General features: G+C 40.2%; 1 protein-coding gene across 14 annotated transcripts in view; it reads left to right on the forward strand.

Moving 5' to 3' along the window:
- Positions 1-857: 857 nt before the first annotated feature.
- The window catches only part of LOC103452673 (protein TRANSPARENT TESTA 9), a 49,549-nt gene continuing 23,680 nt past the window's right edge, over positions 858-26,726 (forward strand). For 8 of the 14 annotated variants that reach the window (XR_011577105.1, XR_011577104.1, XR_011577102.1 and 5 more), the window contains exons 1-14: positions 858-1,038; positions 2,677-2,892; positions 2,973-3,106; positions 3,218-3,314; positions 3,454-3,511; positions 4,037-4,145; positions 4,286-4,409; positions 4,494-4,689; positions 4,776-5,095; positions 5,195-5,283; positions 10,287-10,357; positions 11,471-11,587; positions 12,546-12,611; positions 22,505-22,642. Coding sequence is in view for 9 of the 14 variants with exons in the window: in XM_070815406.1 (XP_070671507.1) it covers positions 986-1,038; positions 2,677-2,892; positions 2,973-3,106; positions 3,218-3,314; positions 3,454-3,511; positions 4,037-4,145; positions 4,286-4,409; positions 4,494-4,689; positions 4,776-5,095; positions 5,195-5,283; positions 10,287-10,357; positions 11,471-11,587; positions 12,546-12,611; positions 22,505-22,642 (1,788 nt within the window). In the remaining 5 variants the exon portion in view is untranslated. Of the gene's footprint in view, positions 1,039-2,673; positions 2,893-2,972; positions 3,107-3,217; positions 3,315-3,453; positions 3,512-4,036; positions 4,146-4,285; positions 4,410-4,493; positions 4,690-4,775; positions 5,096-5,194; positions 5,284-10,286; positions 10,358-11,470; positions 11,588-12,545; positions 12,612-22,504; positions 22,643-26,726 lie in introns of all 14 variants that reach the window. The other 6 variants (XM_070815409.1, XM_070815415.1, XM_070815408.1 and 3 more) reach the window with 5 other exon arrangements.

Raw genomic sequence — 26,726 nt, forward strand, 5'->3', positions numbered from 1 at the left:
AAAAATGATAAATGGGTAAACAAGTACTAAACGGTTACGGTTAAATTAGTACACGGTTATGGGTATGGTTAACCGTTTATAAACTGTTATGGATATGAGTATAACCGTTTAGACAATTACCCAACGGGTAAACGGTTATGCGGGTATGAGAATAAATGGTTATAGATAAATAACCGCGGTTACCCGCTCGCCATAACCGTTGCTCATCCCCAAGTCTCAGCCCAACACAAAGATTTCAACCCGGCCGAACAAGGCCTGCCTGGAAAGAATCGAGCAAATGAACCAATAGGAAGGGCCTGAAAAATATTTAGACCCAGCCCAGAACCCGGAGACCTAGTATTGCCCCAGCTCCACAGGCATGCAAGGTGGCCTGCTTGCCTTTCTGGCAAAATTTCTGTTTCTTTCTTCTCCTTCTCTGTCTCTGTCTCTCTCTCTCTCCCCTCCCTCCTTTTCCGAAGCTGCTTTGCTCAACTCGATGCTCTATAAGAGCAACTCCAACAGAGGCTGGTTGCTCGGGCGACAGGCGAGGACAAAGGGCCCGAGGGCCGGTGGAGAGAGGCCTAGCGGTGTGGAGGCCGAGCGACGGTGGGAGCCCGAGTGAAGGTGGGGTGGGGAGTTGACGGGCCTGTGGCTCGAGGGCTTTGCAATTTTTTATTTTTTTTGTTTCAGAGAGAGAGAGCTTTTGTAATTTTTTATTATTTAAACAAACAAAAAAAATTATTATTTTAATTGCTTATTGTCAGAGGGAGGGTTCCAAGGGTGGAGATGTAAATGGCAATTACTGTTCATTAATGATAGTTACTAATTATTTAAGGCAGTTGGGTTGATTGAATAGTGGATTGACAGGAGGGGTCCATGGCTGGAGTTGCTCTAAAACCCTTCCTTTCGTCTTCGATCTCCGAAATCCCTACCGCCATGAATTCCATCAGTGAGGGAGCTCTAATCTGATCAATTCCGAAGGGAAAAGCGAAGAAGAATTCAAATCATGTGGTTTTCGTTTTGGAAGTCCAGGGATCGCTTCTCCTTAGACGAGCTCAGGTTTTTTATTCATTCGAGCTCGGTTTATGGCTAATTTGAAAAGATTTATTTGTTATTTGGGCAATTTAGTTGGTGTTAATGTTTACAACAAAGCCTTTTCCCACTAAGTTGGTGGTAATGGTTAATTGGGGTAATTACAGGTCTGCTGCGTGTTTGTTTTGATCAATTTGCTTGTATTGTGACTGAGAATTTTGAATTTTAGTTTATAATTTGGATTATTAGAGTTAATATGGTGCAAAGTCGATTCCTTTTGTTTTGTTTTGTTTATTGTTCTGCTTGGTTTCTGAGAAAAATGGAGGGAAAATAGGGAAATTGAAAATTCTCAGTTTAGAATTTGTGTGGATAGAACCTTATATTACCAGTGTAAAATCGTTTTGGTTTATAGTTCAGTGAGTAGAGTTTTAAGCGGTGATGTTCTTGGTTGAGGGAAACTTAGATACCGAATGTTTAAATTGAGAATGACAATCTGTTTCCAGCCCTACATTAGTGAAAGGAGTGTTATCTTCACACACACTTTGGAATTGAGGGATAGAAAAACAAACCTTGATACGGGGGGTTTCAGTCAAGGTTGGAGATCATATTGTGTAGATGACGGGGATACTACACTTGCCTGAATGTTCTTTGGAAAACAAAGTTTAATTTTGGAACAGCAGGAATTTTTATGCCTCTGGGTTCTGTACTGGAGTTGTAAAGATAATGTGGCAAGCTAGTTAAATTCCAAGTCGTATAATATTCTACATTTCATAAGTTCTAAAAAGCCACAATGAAGAATACTGCTTGCTCCACGACTAGCCTGGTGAGGTGAATCTTGACTTGGAAGGGGTTCATGACGATTTATGAATGGCCTACAATTACATTATGAGACCTTGAAATCAAATGCATAAAAAGTTGGAACTTAGTAAAGGTTTAATCTTCTCATTTTGAAGTTTTACTTCTTCTAACTGTACGATGATTTTTGGTCAATGGCGTAGCATCTTGATGATGAGGAGGGGTGCAGGCCCTCTCTATGTACACATACACACTAAGTATAGTTTCAGATGTTTACATGAATACTAAAGACGAGACCTCCTTAGGTTTTGCAATACATGATATTGCCTTTTAGTAATAACTTTTCTTATGCAGTAACTGGAGCCATCAGTGTACTCTTAAATGAGTATCTCAATCTTCCATGTTTGATCTATTTTGCCAAGAACCAAAGATTTCATTTAAGAATTCATTTGGTATAGTTATAGGTTTGAAACAAGCTACAGTTATGCCAGCCCTTAAAAAATTTGAATACGATTTAGCAGGATTATGCCCATAACCAAGTATTTGTTTTATAATTATTAACCTTTAGTTGTATTTTCAAAGACTCTGTTTCATAATCTATAAGGATCCCTTTGTATGTTTTTGGTTCCTAATATCCGAAGATCTTATTTCTTTAGTCTTTCATCAAATAGGTCCTTGTTTTTATCCACAATTTTCCCCTTTGATGTGTTTCCAATCTTGATCCTCTGTTGGTGCATAGTTTATTTCTGTGTCATTCAGAACCATTGGTCATCGGAGAACTATTGGTGTTTTGGGCCTTGATTTAAATGAATGTTATGTGATATTTTTGTGGTATATGTTTTTTTTATATATATTTCATTAATGAAGCAGGTATTTAACTGATCAGCTTATAAAACTTCAAACTGTGAATGAAGTAAACAAGGTAACCGGAGTCCATTTTCTTCCTCTTTCAGAATTCTTGTTTTTTGAATTGTTTTCCTCAATATACCAACATCTAGTCCGTTTCAAGGATTTCGTTATTGAGGCGCTGAGATCCATGGCAGAGTTAATAACGTATGGAGACCAGCATGACTCTGCCTTTTTTGAGTAAGGCTTCTCAATGCTTAGTGTTGCTGGATGTACATATCATACTGTTAACGTTTCATAATGTTCTGTCAATTTTGTAGATTTTTCATGGAGAAGCAAGTCATGGGAGAGTTTGTACGTATATTGATGGTTAGCAGAACTGTGACCGTGTCACTTCAGTTGCTACAGACAATCAGCATTATGATCCAGAACCTAAAAAATGAACATGCTCTATGTAAGTTGCTTTTGAAGAAAGAACCAGATAATTTTCAGTTTCTTTAGTTGCTCCAGTTGGTTATGGCATGCTGATAGATTTGGTGCCTTGACCAATCAACTTTCTTTGCAGACTACATGTTCAGTAATGAACATATGAACTACTTGATAACGTATTCATTTGATTTCCAAAATGAAGAGCTACTGTCATACTATATATCCTTCTTAAGGTTTGTTTTTGGTCTCTTTGTTGTCCTTATGATAATTACTTACTGCGTAGCACTATCCTTACAATTGATCTTCAAACAGTACCTTTTATGACATGTTTGGTTGGTTATGTTGTTTGATTCCACTGTATGGTCTGTGAAGAGCAATAAGTGGGAAGCTAGACAGGAATACAATTTCTCTGCTTGTAAAAACTCAAAATATAAGTAATGATTTTTTCTTTTTATTGTATTTTTAGCACTAACTCGTCTTTCAAATGAAATTCACTTTATTTTAATTGTTTATTTATTTATATGAAGCAGGGCTTTGTTATTCATTATTACGAAGATACCTAATGATTTGAATGCACGATTCCTAATTCATTATTACCCAATATACCTAATGACTTGTCGATCAACCATATAAAGGTTGTCATTGTCTGACGTTGCAAGTAACTGTAGGTAGTGAACTTCATTGCAAATGATGAAAAACTATGCATTAATATTGGATAGATCCCTTCGAATAGCCTCAAGTTTTACAAAAAATATACATTCATGTACAAGGGAGATGCAGTGTGAGGAATTGAGGGTTATTTACCCTTCATGCTCAAATTTTCTTATTGCTTGCTTGTCGGCCATGGCCCATGACTTACAAAGTTTGCACATAAAGTATACATCCATTAGTTAATCTCTTTATTTTCTAATTTCATGAATGATAGCCATGCATGCATCTCTTTTTGTGCATCTAGGATGAAGTGGTTTCATTTCCACTCTATGATGAGGCAATACATTTTGCCTTTCATGAGGAGAGCATGGTCCGCACTGCCATACGGGCTTTGACGCTTAATGTTTATCATGGTGAGTTTCAGTTATTCCATCATCGCGCCCCCCCCCCCCCCCCCCCCGCCCCCGCCGGGGGCTCTCTCTCCCTCTCTCAGATCTAAAATTTGTTGTGTGCAACTTATTTTGATACATGAAAGTTTGATGTGATTTTTCAGTTGGAGAAGAAAGTGTCAACAGATATGTCACCAGTGCCCCTCATGCAGATTATTTTTCAAACCTGGTTAAATTTTTCCGAAAGCAGTGCATCAATCTAAATGCATTGGTTTCTGACTCTACGAAGTAAGAGTCCTAGGTATATTCTGATTTTACTTTAGCAGAATACAGTTATTTTCTCTAAAAAGTTTCATTGGAATGTTGAAACAGAAACCCGGGTGCAGAGTTCGCAGACACAACCACATTAATTTCTACTGCTGTTGATGAGATCGAGGACAATCTCTACTATTTTAGTGATGTTATTTCTGCAGGAATTCCTGATGTTGGGTGGTTAATTACAGATAACATCTTGCAGCTTTTGATATTCCCGCTGCTTCTCCCTTCGCTTACCATAAAAGCTGTCGAAGTATGGATACATACCCATTTTGTTTCTTCTACAATTATAAAAATGTGACGTGCTCTTATTTAACCTTTGGTGGCTTGTAAATCCAGGGAATACAAATTGGTGTTGCCACGTCTTTGTACTTAGTTTGTTGCATCCTGCGCATAGTGAAAATCAAGGATTTGGCAAATACCATTTCTACTGCTCTTTTCTGTCCGTTAGATGCTTTCTCTCCAGAGTCTGGAGCTAAACCAAATGGCCATACGTCTTTTTATGGTTTTGCACATGAAAGTCAACCGCCAGGCAGTAATACCAAGGACGGTGTTGGAATATTAAGAGTTGACGTGCCAAACATGTCAAGCTCTCCCCAAATTCACCCAGTGGATGTTACAAGAGAAAATGATTATTGTGATTCTCATTTGTCTTTGAGGTAACATAATAAAGAATTGCATTTTATGGCTAACTTTTTCACTTGTTTCCTTTGTACCGTCTTGTTTATTGTTCATCATGACGCTAATCATCTGTGTAGGGAGGCTTTGATTTCTTATATTACGAGTGGGGATGATATACAAGTTACTGGTTCGTTGAGTGTACTGGCTACTTTACTGCAGACAAAAGGTTATATTGCTGATATACAGATTTCATAGCAACTACGTTTTAACACAACTGCTTCTTGTCACTCTTATTATGGAGAATGACAAGCCATCCAATACAGTTACTGTTAAATAGTTTGTTAAAGCTAAATGTAATTATTTCTGTTAGTAACAGTAATTAGTTAAGGTAGTTGAGGGTATTCTTGTAACTAGCCTAAGGCAGCTAAGGGTATATATATTCACATCTGTGTAATTGATTTATTCATTCAATACAATTGGAAAACTTACAAAGGAAGTTTTCTGTTTCTATATGGTATCTTGCCATTCTGCTTCACAGCACCGACCTTCTCTTCCGCTCGTCAAATCGATCGATTCTTGCTTTCTTCTCTCTGATTCTTCGATTTTTCGGATCTCTCTTGAATCTTGATCTCTGCAAGATATGGCTGCTCAATTTGAATTGCCACCAACTGGATCGTCTTCTCCGATCATCTCCCCTTGCGACCAAAACCCTAATTCTTCTTCTAATCCAAGTCCTCTGAATTCGTATACCTCTCTTACGATTCACAACATCGCAGTATGGTGCTGATCAAGCTGAAAAGATCCAACTATCTGCCATGGTAAGCACCGTTTGCTCCAATTTTCAGGTGATACAAACTTCTTGGTATCATTGATGGCACTGAGATTTGTCGCTCGATGAACCCTACCTTCGAGCATTGGTATGAAAAGGATCAAAATCTCTTGATCTGGCTTAATTCTACCCTATCAGAAGAGATCATTCTGTTCACGGTTGGGGTTTCCTCTTCTCCCGAACTCTGGGTGAAGCTTGAACAGCATTGTGGTGAGTTTCGGAGGCTCACTTTCACCAATTGCGATTGTGACTTCAATCAATTCAGAAAGGATCTCAGTCCATCTCCGAGTATCTCCAACAAATCAAGGAAATTGCTGATTCCTTGCAAGCGTGCTTCAGTGTCCGATTGTGACCTAATTGCTACCACACTACATGGATTGCCTGATGAATTCGAGTCTTTTATTTGATTCCATCATGCTGCGGTTATCTTCTACATCCCTTGATGAACTCCATGGTCTCTTACTCACCAAAGAGTTGTCTATAGCTCGCCGCAAGACTGTTATTTCATCCTCTGCAACTGAGCCCTTTCAAGCCTTCTCAGCTTCCCCTGCTTCCTACTCCATCTGCTTTTGCTGCTCAGAACCAACCACTTCACTCTGCTTCTCGGTTTAACTCAAATTGTGGTAAGCCATCTCGAGGTAATTTCTTCTCAAATCGCAGCAATCGCAATTTTCATAATAATCGTGGTACTTTCACCAATAATCGTGGAAATAGAAATTATCAAGGCTCTTGCAATTATCAAGGTTCTTCCACTTTCAAAGTTCCTTGTCAGATCTATGGTTCTACCAGTCATGAGGCAATTGACTGCTTTGATCGTATGAATCCGGACATCTGTGGTCAAATTCCTCCAGCCAAACTTGCTGCCATGTGGTGCATCATTCAGCCAAACCCTCTCAGCCTTGGTTAATTGATTCTGGCGCCACTTCCCACATCACCAATGATGTAGCCAATATTTCTTCTCCTACTCCCTACACTGGAGAGGACAAAGTGTACATTGGAGATGGTAAAGGATTATCTATCCATAATATTGGTTCATCACCTCTGCACACTACTCATACTTCCTTTAAGTTGAGAAATGTTTTACATGTTCCTTTCATGAAACATAATCTCTTGTCTGCTTATCAATTTATTAAGGATAATAACTATTCATTGACTCTTGACCCTTATGGATCCACTGTCAAGGATCGCATTTCGGGGAAGATGCTTTTGCAAGGACCTGTTAGGGATGGTTTCTATCCTCTATAAGGTTTCCCCAGTTCTCATACTTCTCCACCTTCAGCTTTTCTCAGCATCAAAGTACCTGTCACAGTATGGCACAAGCGCTTAAGACATCCTTCCTCAATTTTTAGAAGGGTCATATCTACCAATAATTTTGCATTGCAAGGCAAGAAGACTGTTGATTTTTTCTGCTCAGATTGTGCACTTGCTAAGAACCACAAGCTTCCTTTTGGAGTGGCTTCTTCATCAACAACTCAAAGTCTCCAACTTCTGCATTGTGATCTGTGGGGACCTGCCTTTGTCACATCTAATAGTGGTTTCAAGTATTACCTACTTCTTGTTGATGACTTTAGCAAATATAGTTGGTTTTTTCCATTGAAGTCCAAGTCCGATGTATTTTCTACATTTGTTACTTTCAAAAACTATGTAGAAATCTTTAGTGGAAATAAAATCAAGATTTTGCGTTCAGATTCAAGGGGTGAATTCACTAGTCACTCTCTTGCTTCATTTCTTAGTGCACATGGTATATTACATTAGTTTAGTTGTCCACATACTCCTGAACAAAATGGATGTGCAGAGAGGAAGCACAAACATCTTGTTGAGACAGCTCGAACATTACTTGTTGCCTCTCATGTTCCTCAGGTTTTTTGGGTTGAAGCATTCTCCATTGCAATATTTCTTATTAATAGACTTCCTATTTCTGGTCTTACAAAGTCACCTTGGGAACTTCTCTTCAACCAAACACCCAGATTACTCCAAACTGAAAGTCTTTGGCTGTCAATGTTATCAATGGCTTAAACCTTACATTCACAGAAAATTGGAGCTAAAAGCAAAAGTTGTGTGTTTTTGGGATATAGTCTTCAACATAAAGGCTATAGGTGTCTTGATCCCATGAAAAATAGAATCTACATATCAAGACATGTTGTATTTGATGAAAAATCTTATCCATTTAAGTCACTGTAGCTCCACAGTTCCAATTCAGGGAATTCATCTTTAGAATATTTTTCATCTTTGGACCTTCACTTCAGCAAACACTTCCCAAGTTCTCCTACAGCTAGTAACTCTTCAGAACCACACTATACTTCTGTACCTAATCCTATCACTCATATCTCAACTTCAACTGAGAATCCTTCATGCAATCAATCAATGGATAATTCTCACAGTTCTTCCAGTTCTGTCTCTCTCAGAGAATCCTCTCTAGTGCCTATTCAGACAAGTCATCCACCTATTTGTGGGAATACACATCCTATGATTACAAGATCTAAGGCTGGAATATACAAGTCCAGAGCTTATGCGGCAACGAAACATCCACTTCCAGTTGATCTGATCTTGAATTTGTTCCGAGTACTTATTTGCAAGCATCAAAGCATGCTCACTGGAGCGTTGCAATGCAGGTTGAATTAATGCTTTAATAACCACAGACACTTGGTCTCTTGTTCCATCTCATCCTTCTCAAAATGTAGTTGGTTGTAAATGGGTGTTCCGGGTCAAGAAAAATCTTGATGGAACCATTGACAGACACAAAGCCCGCTTGGTGGCAAAGGGCTTTCATCAGCAAGAAGGAGTTGATTTTCAAGAAACCTTCAGTCCTGTTGCTAAACCAGTTACCATTCAGATTCTCCTTACACTTGCTGTCCAATATGATTGGTTTTTGAACCAATTAGACATTAGCAATGCATTTCTTCATGGAGATTTAAGGGAGGATGTTTACATGCAACAACATCCTGGTTTTATTGATCCTAACTCTCCCAGTTTTGTTTGCAAGCTGAAGAAATCCTTAAATGGTCTTAAACAAGCTCCTCGAGCTTGGTTTGATAAATTGTTTCAAGCTCTTCGTACACTTGGGTTTCACCAATCCCAATCTGATGCTTCTTTGTTTGTCTGTAATGAACCTCAGTTGGTCATTGTCCTTGTTTATGTGGATGATATCTTAAGTCACTGGACCCAACTTTCACCTTTGTCAACAATTTATACAACAACTTAGCACTCAGTTTCCAGTGAAAGATCTTGGTCCTCTACACTATTTCTTGGGGTTGGAAGTACACAGATCTAACAAAGGACTCTTTCTACATCAGACCAAGTACTTACTTGATCTCCTTAAGAAAACAAATATGGAGGGTGCGAAACCTTGTTGCACTCCTCTTGGTTCTAAGAAATTGGATCACAGTGGGCCTCTCTTATCAAATCCCACTGAATATCGCTCTATAGTTGGTGCGTTACAATAACTCACTTGGACTCGACCGGATCTTGCATTTGCTGTCAATCAGATATGTCAATTTATGCATGCTCCAAGAGAACAACATCTTCAAGCAGCAAAAAGGGTCCTCAGATTTCTTAAAGGTTGTATTTCCCATGGTTTATGGTTCACTAAAGGTCCTATCAATCTTTCAGCATACTCTGATGCTGATTGGGCTGGCTACACATTTGATAGGCGGTCCACCAATGGATATTGTGTATTTCTTGGCTCTAATCTCATCAGTTGGAGTGAAAAGAAACAAAGCACTGTTGCTCGTTCCTCTACAGAAGCTGAATATCGTTCTTTAGCACATACTGCTGCAGAACTCACTTGGGTCTGTAAAATTCTCAAAGATCTTCATTTCCCTCTACCTACATTGCCTACACTATGGTGTGATAATATCTCAGCAATCTCTTTAGCATCTAATCCTATTTTTCATGCTTGAACCAAGCATGTTGAGATTGACTATCACTACATCTTGGAGTTGGTACTCGCAAATCTCATCAAAGTCCACTATGTTTGCAATGAAGACCAATTGGCTGATCTCCACTCTAAATCTTTGTCTAAAAGCAGATTCTCTTATCTGTGTTCCAAGCTTCCAATTGGAATCCTCTCTGATTCCTCCTTTAGCTTGAGGGGGTGTATTAGGGAGAATGACAAGTCATCCAATACAGTTACTGTTAAATAGTTTGTTAAAGCTAAATGTAATTAGTTCTGTTAGTAACTGTAATTAGTTAAGGTAGTTGAGGGTATTCTTGTAACTAGCCTAAGGCAGCTAAGGCTGTATATATTCACATCTTTGTAACTGATTTATTCATTCAATACAATTGGAAAACTTATAGAGGAAGTTTTCTGTTTCTATAACTGTTTCGTACTAAAATCCACGCCTTTCAAATTCACACAAATGTTTCTTCTAACTGTTTCTTACCAAACATATACTTTGTAGAATTGGATGAATCAATGCTAGATGCTCTTGGAATTCTTCCTCAACGCAAACAGCATAAGAAACTCCTGCTGGTATGCCTTTGTAAAGTTACTTTGTGAGACTTTTCTGCTTTAAGATATAAGTAAAATTCCTAGGACCAAGAGAGTTGCTAGAATGTTGGTATCTTGGTCTCTTGATGACGTAGATGACATATTTAAGGGAAAAGCAGATGTTTAGTGGGGGTTAGGTGAATGCTAATGGAGAGGAATTATTGTATGTAACTTGGTAGACCCATTAGTAGCATCATTCAAGTCAGCTTGATAATGTAGATAAGGAAATTTTTGAAAACCAAGACAGAATTCAATTTGGAATATGAAACACCAAGTCAAACTTTCCGAAAACCACAAATGTAGAACCAAACTGGCCACTTTGGTTTTGAATGGTTGGCTTCAGCAGTTGATTTGGTTTTCGCTACTATAATCCCAAAAGATAAAAAGGGGAGTTAGGTAGAACCCAATTAATGTCCCCAGATTACAATATGACTTGCTTGAGGTATCAGAAATTTTGTGCAGCCATGCATATTGTGCATTTTCTTTTTCTTTCCTTTTGCTTTGTACAGACTTCTTTTGCAACTAAGCTCCATTTGGCCACCTTTATTAAGCAATGATTTTATTTTTGTTGTCCATAGATGCGACAGCACTGTCCCATTTCCAACCAAGGAATTCAAGCAAGAATCCTAGATCTCATTATTCCTCTAGTTTTTCGAAATTAGGTCACTATCGAGGAGTAATTACTTAATTTCCTCTTTTCAATTTACAATTCTTTTCATTTATCTTCCTACTAACTCACAAGAGTTATAACCATGGGAAAAAAATGATAGCTTGAAATGGATGTCCAAATGATTTGTATAATTGAGTGTGTATAAAATTCACCAGATGGATTGGGTTAGCTGCATGTGTTGCTTTCTGAATTACTTGATATTGGCCTGAGTTCTTACCACCACTTTTTTAAAACTCATATCCAGAGCAATGCCCTGCCTCAATGCTTGGTTATTCTTCTGGGTATCTTAATCTATGTATTCCCTTTTTGAGGTTTTGATGCTTTTACTTAAATCTAACTATCTAAATTATATGAATGAAAATGTTACTGTATTGATTAGTATGCAATAATTACAATTTAATGCATTGCTTGTTTTATTATTGCAGCAAGCTTTGGTTGGTGAAGTCTCAGGAGAAGAGCAACTTTTTTCTTCAGAAAGTAGCTCGTCGAAAGATGGTACTGAATGTGGTAGTGAGCTTGATAGTTGTCTACAAAATCTTAAGGTAGTCATGGTCTCCCTCCTGTTTCTCGTGGGAACAAATGGAAAGTTTTAGACAACTCGGTGCAAGGTGGTGGGCACACTACCCTTGCCAACTGGGCCTAACTCACATCTTCCTTGTTTAATAACCTTTTAAGTTTTTGTTTTATTTCTGAGGAGAAAAGAAACCTTTTTTATTCGAACTCAGGTGCAAGGTGGTGGATACACTGCCCTTGCCAATTGAGCTGATGCACATCTTCCTTGTTTAATAACCTTTGGATTTTTTTGTTTTCGTTATTAGTTTTTTGTTAGGAAGGGGGAAAATTCAGTTTTTTTTTTTGGGGGGGGGGGGGGGGAAGCAAGGTGAAGAAGGTGGTGCGAGGGAAGGGAGGAGGGAGAAATAAAGGCGAAAGAATGAAGCCAAAACTTTTATCCTTTTAGTTTTTATTCTGTAACACACCATATGTATTTCTTCCCCCACCCTTCATCTGTCATTTTCTAGTATATTTCCCCTCTATATCCAACAATACTAGTGATTTCGTCAGTGACTCAGTTGTATGTAAGTACAAGAATGTGTGTTCAATTGTTTCCAATTGTTCAGTGCAGTTTAAAGAACTTAGGTTTCAAGTTTTATTTGTAAAGTAAAATTTTGTGCACTGTCATCGGCAGAGGTTTTACAAGTTCAAAAAGTGATGTTTTAGTTGTACGATATAGTTTATAAAGCTTAAGTTGCCTAGTTTTATGTAAAGGATTCCAAAATTTCAAGGTGGGTAAAAAAATTAACAACCACGTTAATCATTATTTTGTAACACGGCTTTAAATTGTTATGGTTATTCATCAAGTTCGCAGCTTATAAAAGTTCTATGATTTCCAGTTCTAGAATGTTTTCTTTGTGGTTATTTGTTTGTTTACATTGTGAGTTGTTGCCTATCATGATAATTCCTTCATTGGTTGGTTCACTTTATCTTTTTTATAATCTACAGGAGCAGTTTGGACTGTTGTGTTCTTCTCTGGAAGTGAGGGCTAGCCCTCGAGTACATAGATTTCAGGTAATTGGGGTAAAAAATTTGAATTTAATCGAATGTTGAACCTTCAGAACAGTTTCTGTCAAATGGTTGGCCTCGTTGAATCTTTTTGGTTAAAAAATAGGCCCAGTTAAAGTTAACTTTGGTGAACTAAATAAGATGGTCGTACCCAGTGCACAAGGCTCCCGCTAAGCACCAAAAATCCCTCAGTGCAAGCCAACGATGATTTTTAGACCATTTATAATTACTCTTGCTCCTCTGTGACTTGTGGCAGTTTACATCTTTTAGAACTTTTAGGAAACTATTAGGCAAGGATTTTTTTATTTGAGTTTTACTTCCATTTCTTTTGGTTTGTTTTGCAAGGATTTTACTTAATTTGCTATATTACAGTCTTGTGTTCTTTAACCATTGATAGGAGATTCTTTTAAGGTTATTAATAGGCATAGTTAGAAGGTAGAATAATAGTTAGTCGTCATCCTAACGACTTACGCTTTTGGGAAACAGTAGTCAGCTGTCTAAATTATAAATGATCACAAGATTTTCCGAGTCTACAGCTGGATCCTCCCAACTTTTCTTGAATTCCACATGTGGCATTAGTGATGTAGGAGAGGTCTATAAAGGATGATACATTCCTGATCTCTTGGGATTGTTTCCTGTTTCATCATGATTTCCAGATTTCCCTGTTTTATTAAAACATTCCCTTTATGTATTCTTTGTAGATTAATTATACTTGTAAATCAAGTCATTGTACACTATTTAAATCAATGATAATGCACCCTCTGAGGTATCGAGGGATTGAGCCAAAATACCTTCTTTTACTTTTGCTGTCTTGTCTGCAATTCCTCCTTTGAGTTATCTTTTATGGTATCCAGAGCCAGTGACTAACGTTTTTTTTTTTTTTTTTTTCGGATTCTTACTACTCTTTTCCATGGCTGCCTCAACCAGTTCGACTACTCCTTCCTCCGACATCTTCCCTTCTGTTTCTCATGCGATCTCCATCAAACTTGACTCTTCCAATTATCCTCTTTGGTTGGCTCAGTTGCTACCTGTTCTTCGCAGTCGTCAATTGTTGGCTTTTGTTGATGGTACTTCCATCTGCCCCTCGGCGTTCTTGTCCGACGCTACCGGCAACGCCTCTCCCAAGCCCAACCCCGCGTATGCTGACTGGGTTCAGAAGGACCAGCTTGTTCTTTCTTGGATCAATGGCTCTCTTGATCACCAGGCCCTCGCCGCCACTGCTCGTCATTCCACTGCCCGTGATGTTTGGGTTGCTCTTCAGCAGCGTTTTGCTTCTACAAACCAAAGTCGCATTCTTCAGCTTCGTACTGCTTTCTTCCAGACCAAACGAGGTGATTCTTCAATTTCTGACTTTCTTGATAAGATCAATGGTATTGCAGATCAATTGGCTCTTGCCGGGGCACCTGTTTCTCCTGATGACATGGTGCCGGTCGTCATGTCTAATGTCGGCCCCAAATTTGAGAACATTGTTGCTGCTGCTCAGGCCCGTGACAAGCCCATCTCCCTTCCTGATCTTGAGGCTCTTCTTCTCACTGTTGAACTTCGCCTTGCTGATCCTCCTGCTCCGCCGGACTCCAGCGTCTCGGCCCTGGTAGCCACCCGCGGCTCTTCTGCCTCTCGTGGCCGCTTCTCTTCTGATCGCGGCGGCGATCGTGGCTCTGGCCGTTTCTCACGTGGGGGTGGTCGTCCTCAACATGATGGGTCTCGCAACAATAGTGGTGACGGCTATCGTGGCTATCGCGGTGCTGGTGGTTTCCATGACCGTCCGTTTCGCGATCGTGGTGGTAGTCGTCCTCAGCACGACGGCTCTCGCTTCCGTGGCTCCAACAATACTTCTGGGGTTCTTGGTCCAGCCCCATCTCACGGTTCCTCCCGTCCTCGCTGCCAGATTTGCAATACTTTTGGACATGGTGCTCTTGACTGTGCTCAACGCCTTAATTTGGCTTATGAAGGTCGTCCTCCTTCTTCACGTCTCACTGCCTTGACTGCTCAGCACTCCCAGCCTTGGCTTCTTGATTCCGGGGCCAACTCGCATATCACCAATGATCTCAATACTTTGTCTCAGTCCCGCGATTATCGTGGTGGTGATTCCGTCGGTGGTGTCGTTGGAGGTACAGGTTTGCCCATTAACCGTATTGGCTCCTCCACTCTCTCTCATAATAATATTTCTTTCAAGCTTAATGATGTTCTTCATTGTCCGGATGCTTCTACTTCTGTGTTGTCTGCTAATCGGTTTATGTTGGATAACAATTGTTATATTACATTGTTTCCTTCTTGTTTCTATATTCAGGATATGGAGACGGGGACGATTCTTTTTTCGGGCAAGAGTAGCAATGGCTTTTATCCCTTTTCCTCTTCATCACCGACTGCTCATGGTCGTGCTGCTTTTCTTGGTGTTCGTGTTAGTAGTGATGTCTGGCACTCTCGTTTAGGCCATCCATCTTCTTCCATTTTAAAATTTCTTTTTTCTAGGCATTCGAATAAATTGCCTGTTTCTGGCAACCTCAATCTCAATACTTTTATGTGTCATTCTTGTCCCTTAGGCAAAAGTGTTAAGTTACGTTTTTCTGCATCCTTGTCTGTTACTCACGCTCCTCTTGAGCTTATTCACTCCGACGTGTGGAGTGCGTCCAATAAGTCTGTTAGTGGTTTCCAATATTATGTTCTTTTTGTTGATAATTTCTCTCGTTATTCTTGGATTTATCCCATGAAATTAAAATCTGAAGTTTTTAATATTTTTACTCACTTTAAGACCTTGGTTGAAAATCAATTCTCCACTAAAATTAAGATGTTTCAGTCTGATGGTGGGGGCGAATACACTAGTCATCAATTCAAGCATTTTTTTCTTCACCATGGGATTCATCATCGTCTCTCATGCCCTCACCATCCCGAACAAAATGGTTTGGCGGAACGCAAACACCGTCACATTGTCGACACTGGACTTACTTTAATGGCCCATGCGTCGATGCCTCCTGCCTACTGGGCTGAGGCCATGCACACAACAGTTTATCTTCTCAATCGCCTCCCCTCTAAAGTACTTGGTTTTATGTCTCCTTATCAAAAGTTGTTTCTTAAAGAACCTGATTATAGTTTTTTAAAGACCTTTGGGTGTGCATGTTTTCCCTACCTACGACCCTATAATAATAATAAACTCCAATTTCGTTCTACTAAATGTGTTTTTCTTGGTTACTCTCTCAATCATCAAGGTTATCGGTGCTTAGACATCTCTACTAATCGCATCTTTTTATCACGCCATGTTGTGTTTGATGAAGGTAATTTTCCTTTCAAGGCCATCTCTGGCTCTCTTGCCCCGTCCTCTCCGGCCTCGTCTCCTCCTCCTGTTTTAGAAATCACTGGGCCTCTTCCGCGTGCCCCCCGACTGTCTAGCAGCCCACCGGTGGTTGTGTCCCCCTCTTTGGAGACTCATCAATCCCGTCCATCATCCGACCCACCACAGCCGGCCCTCCAGGTTTACTCCCGTGACCCTCACAGGCGGGTTCTTTCTTTTGCACAAGCAGCCACCCCCTCTGCCGTTCACTCTGATGCGCCTCCAGAGGCTCCCTCTGCTGCTGTACCACCTGCCGTGCCCTCTCCTTCCCATGGTATGCTCACCAGGTCCAAAACGGCTTCTCTTAAGCCTCCTAAATATGTTTTTTCTGCTGCCATTTCTTCTACCGGTCCTATTGAGCCTACTTGCTTTAGTCAGGCCAACACTTTTCCCGAATGGCGTACTGCGATGGCCGATGAATTTAATGCACTTCAACGTGCTGGTACTTGGACTCTTGTTCCTCGTACTGCTTCTATGAATATTTTGCCAAACAAATGGGTGTTTCGTATTAAACAGAATTCTGATGGGTCTATTCAGCGGTATAAGGCTCGTTTGGTAGCCAATGGTTTTCATCAGCAACCCGGCCTTGATTATGGTGAAACTCTTAGTCCTGTTGTTAATCACTCTACTATTCGCTTAATTTTGGCTCTTTCAGTTCAGTTTCAATGGCCTGTTCGTCAGTTGGATGTTCAGAATGCTTTTCTTCATGGCTCTTTGTCTGAGGAGGTCTATATGCACCAACCTCGTGGCTTTGTTGATCCACAGTTCCCTCATCATGTGTGCCGCCTTCGTCGTTCTTTATATGGGCTCAAGCAGGCGCCCCGTGCATGGTTCCAATGTTTTTCCACTCATTTGGAAGATTTGGGTTTTCGTCCCTCTACCGCGGATCACTCGCTTTTTACCTATATTCATGGCTCAACTCGTATTTATCTCTTAATTTATGTTGATGATATTTTGGTCACCGGGAATAATCCCTCTCATATTGTCACCCTCATTAAGAATTTGGGCATCCGTTTCTCTATGAAGGACCTTGGACCGGTTCATTATTTCTTAGGCATGGAGGTGGTCCGCACTCCATCAGGTCTCTCTCTTTCCCAACAGAAGTATGCCACTGACCTCCTTCACCGCACCAAAATGCATGGTGCCAAGCCGGTTCCTACTCCTGCCGTTAGTGGGCGACGGCTCAGTCTTCAGGATGGTGACCCTCTGCCGGATCCTACTGAATACCGAAGTGTTGTCGGCGCCCTTCAATACTTGACTCTCACTCGCCCCGACATCAACTTCGCCGTCAACCAAGTCTGCCAATTTCTTCACCAGCCGACTTCTACTCATTGGGCCGCCGTCAAACGCATTCTTCGTTACCTTGTCGGCACTACTTCTCACGGTCTTATCTACACGCCTGGTTCATTTCGTCTTACGGCATTTTCCGATGCCGATTATGCCGGGGATCCTGATGATCGGCGTTCCACCGGGGGCTATTGCTTGTATCTGGGTTCCAATCTTGTCTCATGGAGTGCCAAGAAACAAAATGGGGTCTCTCGGTCCAGCACTGAAGCCGAGTATCGTCAACTTGCAATCACCGCTGCCACTCTTTCATGGTTTCGTATGCTGTTCCGTGACCTCCAGTTTCCTCTCCATTGTCCTACACTGTTCTGTGACAATATCAGTGCTATATCCCTTGCTTCCAACCCGGTGTTTCATGCCCGCACTCGGCATGTTGAGGTAGATTACCATTATGTTCGTGAAAAGGTTGTTCGCAAGGAGCTTGATGTTCGTTATCTTTCAACTCATGATCAGATTGCTGACATCTTCACCAAGGGCCTTTCTCTTCCTCGTTTTCGACTTCTGGTTTCCAAGCTTCCTGTACTTGATTGTACTGTCAGCTTGCGGGGGCGTAAAGGATGATACATTCCTGATCTCTTGGGATTGTTTCCTGTTTCATCATGATTTCCAGATTTCCCTGTTTTATTAAAACATTCCCTTTATGTATTCTTTGTAGATTAATTATACTTGTAAATCAAGTCATTGTACACTATTTAAATCAATGATAATGCACCCTCTGAGGTATCGAGGGATTGAGCCAAAATACCTTCTTTTACTTTTGCTGTCTTGTCTGCAATTCCTCCTTTGAGTTATCTTTTAGTCTACATGTGAGATATAGAGTTCAATCACTGTCCCGTTGAAAAGGTCTCTATTCCAAGAAACGAAGAATGGGAAAGTTAGAAGAGGCAAGAGAGAGGGTGGTCTCAAAGGAGAAAGCAAACTTCACAGGGGCACTATTAGTTTTAATGAAGATAATTAGTTGGAACGTTAGATGATTGGGAAGTAGACGGAAGAGGCTAGCATTGAAAAAGCAATTCCAATGGTTACAGCCCGACATCATCATACTACAAGAAACTAAGAAAACTTTGATTGACAGAAGTCTTGTGGCTACCGTGTGGGGAAGTAGATATAAAGAGTGGATTTTTGCCCCTGCTCAAGGAAGCTTAGGGGGCATAGCTGTAATCTGGAATACAAAACACATTTCAGTAACGGAATCTTTGGTCGGTGTTTTCTCTGCATCAATAAAAATTAAGGCTCCCAATGGGATGGAGTGGTGGCTATTCGGAGTCTATGGCCCATGTAAAAATAGAGAGCGAAGGGAGTTTTGGGAAGAATTGGCGGGACTTTATGGTATGTGTGGATCAAGATGGGGTGTAGGAGGAGATTTTAACGTGGTTAGATTTATAAATGAGAAATCAAATGGGGGGAGGCTGACTAAAAGCATGAGGAATTTTAATGATTTCATTCGAGAGACAGAACTCAAGGATTTGGATCTGCTCAATGCACAATTTACCTGGTCAAATCTCAGAGAAGAACCTGTGTGTCGGAGATTAGACAGATTTTTATGCTCTAAAGGTTGCGAAGATATCTTTCCTGAGGCTAGACAAACGGCCTTGGCTAGGGTCATTTCCGATCATTGTCCAATCTAGCTAGGCACCAACAAAGTGAAATGGGGGCCATGTCCTTTCAGATTTGAAAACATGTGGCTCCAAGATCCAGAATTCAGGAACAAGTTCAAGGAATGGTGGCAATCGGAGCAAGTGGAGGGGTGGGAGGGTTATAAATTTATGATCAAGTTAAAAGCCATGAAAAAAAAGGTGCAAAGCTGGAGTAAGGAGAGCTTCGGCGAAATCGAAAAAGTCTTGAAAGAAGCGGAAGCAAACATAGAGGAGTTGGATAGGAGAGAGGGGATGGAAGGCTTGGATTTTGAAGCTAGAAGTAAAAGGGAAGAACTCCAAACCCTTGTGGGAGACTTGGCTTTTAAAGAAGAAGTGAATGGAGGCAGAGAAGCAAAGTAGAATGGGCAAAGGAAGGGGATGGTAATACAAAATTCTTCCATCGAGTTGCAAATGGGAGAAGAAAGAGAAACTATATTGAAAGGTTGGAGCCGGTTGGAGGGGGAATGATAGAGGATGTAAAAGAGATTGAAGAGCATATCGTCAATTTTTTCAAATCCTTATTTAGCAGTAATGACGAGGCATGCTGGGGTTTAGAAGGTATAAATTGGGCCTCAATAAGCGCCCTTGAGGCAAGTTGGCTTGAGAGGCCTTTTGAGGAAGCAGAAGTTCAAAGAGTAGTTTTCGATTGTGGAAAGGATAAATCGCCAGGACCGGATGGCTTCTCTATGCAAATGTTCCAACATTGCTGGGATATTTTGAAGGAGGATATAATGAAGATCATGGAGGAGTTCTTTGAGAAAGGGATAATAAATGCAGTGACGAACGAAACTTTCATTTGCCTAATCCCGAAGAAGTCAGACTCTTTGAAGGTGATGGACTATAGGCCCATAAGTTTAGTAATTGGATTGTATAAAATTATAGCGAAAACACTGGCTTCAAGATTGAAGGAGGTTTTGGTTACCACTGTCTCTCCGCATCAGGGGGCGTTTGTTAAGGACCGACAAATTTTGGATGCTGTCCTCATTGCAAATGAAGTGGTAGAAGAGGTGAGGCAGAAAAAAGAGAAGGGATTGGTGCTCAAGATCGACTTTGAAAAAGCGTATGATCATGTTGAATGGAGATTTCTAGAAGTACTTCAAAGAAAAGGTTTTGGCAATAGATGGAGGAAATGGATGCAGGGATGTTTATGCTCTGCAAATTTCTCTGTTTTGATCAATGGGAGACCAATGGGAAAATTTCAAGCTTCAAGAGGACTGAGACAAGGCGACCTACTGTCACCCTTTCTCTTCACCTTAGTAGTTGATGTTTTGAGTAGGTTAATGGAGAAGGCTCAAGAAAATGATCTCATCAAAGGTTTGTGTATCGGGCAAGAAAAGGTGGAGATCTCTCATCTTCAATTTGCCGACGACACCATATTCTTCTTGACTGAAAACGAGGAAGTTTGGAACAACCTATTACAAGTGCTCATCTTATTCTGTTCGGTCTCAGGATTGAAAATCAACAAAGCTAAGTGCTTTTTGGCAGGAATAAATTCAGAGAGTGAGAAATTAAACAGGATGGCAGTTTCTTGGGGTTGCGAGGTAGGCTGTTGGCCTATAAAGTATCTGGGACTTCCCCTTGGGGGCAGGCCAAGAGCAATAAAGTTTTGGGATCCAGTGGTAGAAACAATGGAAAGAAGACTTCAAAGTTGGAAGAAGGCTTTCCTATCCAGAGGAGGTAAATTAACTCTAATTCAATCAGTCTTGGGAAGCTTGCCGATTTACTATATGTCCTTGTTCAAAATTCCTTGCTGGGTAAGAGGACGTCTAGAAAAACTAATGAAGGGGTTTCTCTGGGAAGGCGTGGAGGAAGGTAAGAAAACTCATTTGGTCAAATGGGAGTTAGTTACTAAAAACAAGGAGGAAGGAGGTCTAGGGGTGGGGAATTTGAGGAATCAGAACGAAGCATTATTGGCTAAGTGGTTGTGGAGATTCCCAATGGAGTCTCAGTCTCTATGGCACAAGGTGATAAGAAGCAAGTATGGGCTACAAGTTAATGGATGGAATGCACTTCCTCCAAGAAGGGTTTCAAGTCGTAGCCCATGGAAAGACATTTCGAGTGGTTCTCATCAGTTTCTTAGATATTGCAAGTTTAAGGTGGGCAACGGAGAGAGGGTGAGGTTTTGGGAGGATGGGTGGTTAGCAGGGGGACCGCTGAAGGAGCAATTCCCCAAATTATTCCTACTATCGAGGAAGCATGGTCATAACATCTCACGCTTCGTGGAAGGTTCGTCAAATTCCTTGAGTTGGAACTTTGACTTTAGGAGAAATCTGAATGAGATGGAGATAGAAGAGGCGGCCACATTATTACAGAAAGTGGAAGAGGTTCGCTTGTCTCCATCAAAAATGGATAACAGAAGGTGGAATTTGGAAGCTTCAGGTTTGTTCACATGCAAATCCTATCGTTCATTACTGAGCAACAATGGGATTGTGCACTATTATCCACCCTACTCTCAGATTTGGAAATCAAAAGCTCCTCAGAAGGTTAAAATACTTGTATGGCTTGTGGCCAATGGGAATCTCAACACTTGCGACAGAATTCAAAGGAGAAACCCTCGTATGTGTTTATCCCCACATTGGTGTAGTTTGTGCAAAGCTATGGAGGTGAGTGTAAATCACATCTTTCTTCATTGCTCTTACTCGATCCAACTGTGGTGGAAACTGTTTCAGGAGGTTAAGGTAAGTTGGGTCATTCCTAAAGGGTGTTTCGAGCTACTAGGTACAAACTTTAAGGCACTTGGAAAAGGGAAAAAATCCAAAGCTTTGTGGGGTTGCTTGGTATCGGCAATTTTTTGGAATATATGGCTGGAACGCAACAAAAGGATTTTTGAAGACTATACTGGAGTGGGGGCAGAAGTACTTTGGGGGAGAGTAAAATATTGGGCAGCTTTTTGGGCTTCAGTCACTAAAGAGTTTAATAATTGCTCTCTATCTCAAATACTGTGGGATTTGTTAGCAGCAGTTAAGTGAGCTAGGTCTAGAAATGGCTGTTGTAGCCAAATCCTATTGGGATTTTCCTTTCTAATATAGTTGGTGGACTTCTTATCCACTTCTGTGTATTACTCTATTCTTTAATAAAATTGTTTCTTCTCAAAAAAAAAATAAAAAATCACTGCCTCCAATAGCTTAAGCTGTTAGGATTTGAGCCAACTACTTCTATATATTCTAGCACTTCATATCATGTGAAGGTCTGTCTATACCACTAGAGAGTTAGAGATACTAAATTCGACATTGTGAGGCTGTATCCGCAGAGATTTAAACTCATGATTTCTTGTTTTGAAATTATATTAAATTGTTCTGGTTTAAAGTTATGATTTCTTACTTAGAGGTTACTTTAACTTTTTCTTGTTAACCACTGTTCCCACAAGTTTAGATGCTTGGATGTGAGCCAGCTGTTGTGTGCATAATTTCATTCCTTGTCTTTAATCCCTAAATATATACAATAAGTGTATATATTTGTGGATGCATTTAGACAATAAGTGGCACACATAGATCCCCATTTCCCCCTTGTATTATTCAATTGAAATTGCAGTCTACTTTTACCTGTTTTGAAACTTGTAACCTCATTTTATTTCTGGGTGTGCTACCTAGGTTCTTGATGCATTGGTCAGTCTTTTTTGCCGTTCAAATATATCTGCAGAGACATTATGGGATGGTGGTTGGCTTTTGCGCCAGTTACTTCCTTATAGCGAGTCAGAGTTTAATAGCCATCATCTCAAGATGCTGAATGTAAGTTTTCATTTCTTATGATAGAAAATGATATAAGAACAACATTCTATCATCTTTACTATGTTTCATTTTGTATGACAGAATGATCTTCTTTTCTTCGTTTCCCAAAAGAGTAAAATATATAATTAGTCCCTGAACTTGGAGCCTAGTTTAGGATTGGTCCTTGAACTTAAATTCCGTTAATTTTAGCCCTTGAATTTGATAAAACGTGCAGAACTGGTCCTTTTAATTGACACTGGTAACAATTCCGTCTAAAATCACCATGTGACATGCTCAAGCTTCGTTATAAGGTATTTGGGCTATCTTTAAGAAGAAAAGAGAACAAATTAGTGAGCTGTTATATTATCTTTCTTAATGAATTACAATAAGGCAGAGTATCTGATTGAACTATTGTCTTTGATTTCTTGGTATGGTATCAAATGGCGTTGGCTCTTGATCTAAAAATGGAAAGAGCCCAACCTCAGTATGGATAGGGGTTTGGAGGAGGTGCAACATGAACCACGAATTAGCCAGCACTCCCCTTGTAAGTGCGGCATGGAAAATGTCAGAAAAAAGAAACGGAAACCTCAAATCTGGAATCCAGAGTCTAATGGGAAAGGTTCCTTTTTCTTTGATTACCGCATGGGAATAGATGTGTGAGCGGATTTTAAGATGGGAGATGACTCCCAAGCTTTGACCTGCAAGTCTCCCTCCGGACCTGACCCGGGGCCACTTCTCCGGTCACCGGGCAACCCAATCTAATCCAAATGCACCCTGAATAATGTGCAAATTTTGAGCTGTGACCCGTTCTTTATCACATGGGACTCGACGGTTGAGATCTCACTTATAGCTCCACGACTCCACCACAAGCAGATTTGCATCGGCTTTACATCAACTCTCTACGTCAAATGGTTGGAGTTTTGCTTGATATACCCCTATTGTGAAGCTCATGTGCATCGCATGGTGATTTTAGACGGAGTTGTTAATGATGTCAATCAAAAGAACTAGTTTTGCACGTTTTATGAAATTCAAGGATCAAAATTTAACGTTTTTCAGTTCATGCCAATTCTAACCTAGGCTCCAAGTTCAAGACTAATTCTATATAGGCCTAATCGGATAAATGGTCCCTGTGGTGCTAATGTAATCGGATGATAGGTTCCGTGGTAAAAAAATTAGGATTTAAACCCTCGTGGTGTTATTCCGTTAGCAAATTTAGTCCAAAGGTGATTTTTTGTTAAATGTCCGTTAAATACAGGGGTAAAAAGGTACACCTTCTTCCTTGTCTCTCTGCTCTCTCTCTCTGCAATTTGTATTTCCTTGCCTGAGGTCATCATTGGTAGCGGCCAGAACTTGAGGTTCTTCGAACGATTGTGAGCACGTGAGCTTCTTCAGAATTTGACAGCAGCCGTTGATATGTTATCTTATTCCTCTATCTGCTTGATTCCTCACTCTTTCTTTTTATTCACTCTCTTTTAATCTCTAAAATTTGTATATTCATCTTCTCTCCTATATGTCTATCTCCAACCATTTCGTGGGTTTTCTAACCGGCCAATTCCCATCCTTGATGCAGCCAACCTTTTCTATTTTTTTGACCCAATTCTCTGGATGTGGCATGATTATAGCAATCAAGCAGATAGAGGAATAAGAGAACAGACCAATGGCTGCTGTCAAATTCCGAAGAAGCTCACGTGCTCACAATCATTCGAAGAACCTCAAGTTCTGGCCGCTGCCAATGATGACATCAGGCAAGAAAATACAAATTGTAGAGAGAGAGCATAGAGACAAGGAAGAGGGTGTACATTTTTACCCCTGTATTTAACAGACATTGAACAGAAAAATCACTTATGGACTAAATTTGCTAACGGACTAACACCACGGGGGTTTAAATCCCATTTTTTTTACCACGGGGACCATCTTCCGATTAGATTAGCACCACAGGGACTAATTATCTGATTAGGCCTTCTATATATTACTCTTTCCCAAATTGTTTTAGCTTTTTAACGGTAATATTTAGTAGCTGTTGTGCCGGTGGCAGTTATGTAGGTCCACAAAGGGCCTGCCTTCTATTATGTGTTTGGTGCTTCTGTTGGTATATTTTTTGGTTGATTCAATCTTGAGTAGAAGTCCTTTCTTAGTGAGATGAATTTAAGTACTAGGACATTTTTACTCATCATTCTTCACAATTACACATGTTATAATTCTGACTCTCATCTTGTTCTTTGATGTATCTGGCAATAGACTAAACTGAGCAAAATAGAGAATGAGAAACACACAAGATTTATACTAGTTCGGCAGAACTTTTGCCTACATCCAGTTATGGTTTCTCTGGGTAGAGAAACCACCTCTTTGATTAATAGTAGTGTATGCAATAATTTTGCAAACCTTAGAAGTAATCTCTCTCTTCTCTCTTGGCTGTCTGTTTTTCTCTGTGTTTTTCAGCCTTGCCGCTCCTTATGTGTCTATAATCTAATTAAGTTTCATATTCTATATGGATAGGAAAGTACACTTTCTTTCTTGTTCCAATTAGGCTTCTAGGATTCCGAATCTAAATTATACAAGAAAACTTAATTCTTTCCTAGTCCTTTTAGGATAAGAATCTGTACACCTTAGCTTTCCTAATACAATCCTAAACGAAATAGGACACTAACATCAACGCCTATTCCTAACAACACATAGTTTGAATTGGGCTTAACATAACCATCTAGTGATGCCATTGTTGTGGTACAAATCTTTTCTTATCATGTTCCTACATTGGTTTTTCTATTGTTATGCAATACTTGTGAAGGTTATAAAAGTTTTGTTGTGACTATTGCATTTAAGAATGGGAAAAGTGAGACAAACTCAAGAAATTGAAAACAAGTAATCAAGATAAACAAAGAATTTACGTGGTTTGGCTATGGTGCCTACGTCCACGAGGCAGCAACAAACTTCTACTATATTAATAATGAGTATAATGAATAATCTTGCCAAGCCTCTAGGATTACTAATGAAAAACCTAAAAGAACAAGAACATGAAATACCTCTCATCTCTTTTCGTTTATCTCACAGACACTTTACCCTTACAATATTCTCTCACTCTCACTCTTAACTCCCTAAGTGGTATACAACTTATTGTAGTGCTCCACTTCAAAACTAGTGCAGTAGCCCATGTATATAGACATAGTATAGGTCATCTTCAATAAGGATTACTAATCCTAATTGGAATCTAGTTATGAATCCTTCTCCAATTGAGAAACCAACTCAAATTGGGAAAACCACTCCAATTGGAAAAACAACTTAATCCGGCTATAATGTTCAATAGACTTAAGACAACTCATGGGCTGGAAAAACCCAACAATCTTCCACTCCAAGGAAGGTATACCAAAGTAGGATTGCTTGTCTTGATCAAACTCCAATTGATCGAACTAATAACCAGCCCCCAAATCCTCTTAACCAAACTCCCATTGATCAAATATCTCATAACCAGGTGTTGAGAATGAGTCATCAAGATAAACAAGACGACAACAACAACAACAAAGCCTTTTCCCACTAAGTGGGGTAGGCTATGTGAATCCTAGAACGTCATTGCGCTCGGTTTTGTGTCATGTCCTCCGTTAGATCCAAGTACTCTAAGTCTTTTCTTAGGGTCTCTTCCAAAGTTTTCCTAGGTCTTCCTCTACCCCTTCGGCTCTGAACCTCTGTCCCGTAGTCCCATCTTCAAACTAGAGCGTCAGTAGGCCTTCTTTGTACATGTCTAACCCACTCATTCCTAATCTTATCCTTTCTCGTGAGCCCACACCTCCAACGAAGCATCCTCATCTCCGCTACACCCATTTTGTGTACGTGTTGATGCTTTACCGCCCAACATTCTGTGCCATACAGCATCGCCGACCTTATTGCCGTCCTATAAAATTTTCCCTTGAGCTTCAGTAGCATACGACGGTCACACAACACGCCAGATGCACTCTTCCACTTCATCCATCCCGCTTGTATTCCATATATTCTGTCTTTGATCGGCTTAGGCGAAAACCTTTAGATTCCAACACTTCTCTCCAAAGGTTAAGCTTCGCATTTACCCCTTCCTGAGTTTCATCTATCAACCCTATATCGTCTGCGAAAAGCATAC

Source organism: Malus domestica, chromosome 16 (assembly GCF_042453785.1).
Source record: "Malus domestica chromosome 16, GDT2T_hap1".
In the NCBI taxonomy this organism is placed as follows: domain Eukaryota; kingdom Viridiplantae; phylum Streptophyta; class Magnoliopsida; order Rosales; family Rosaceae; genus Malus; species Malus domestica.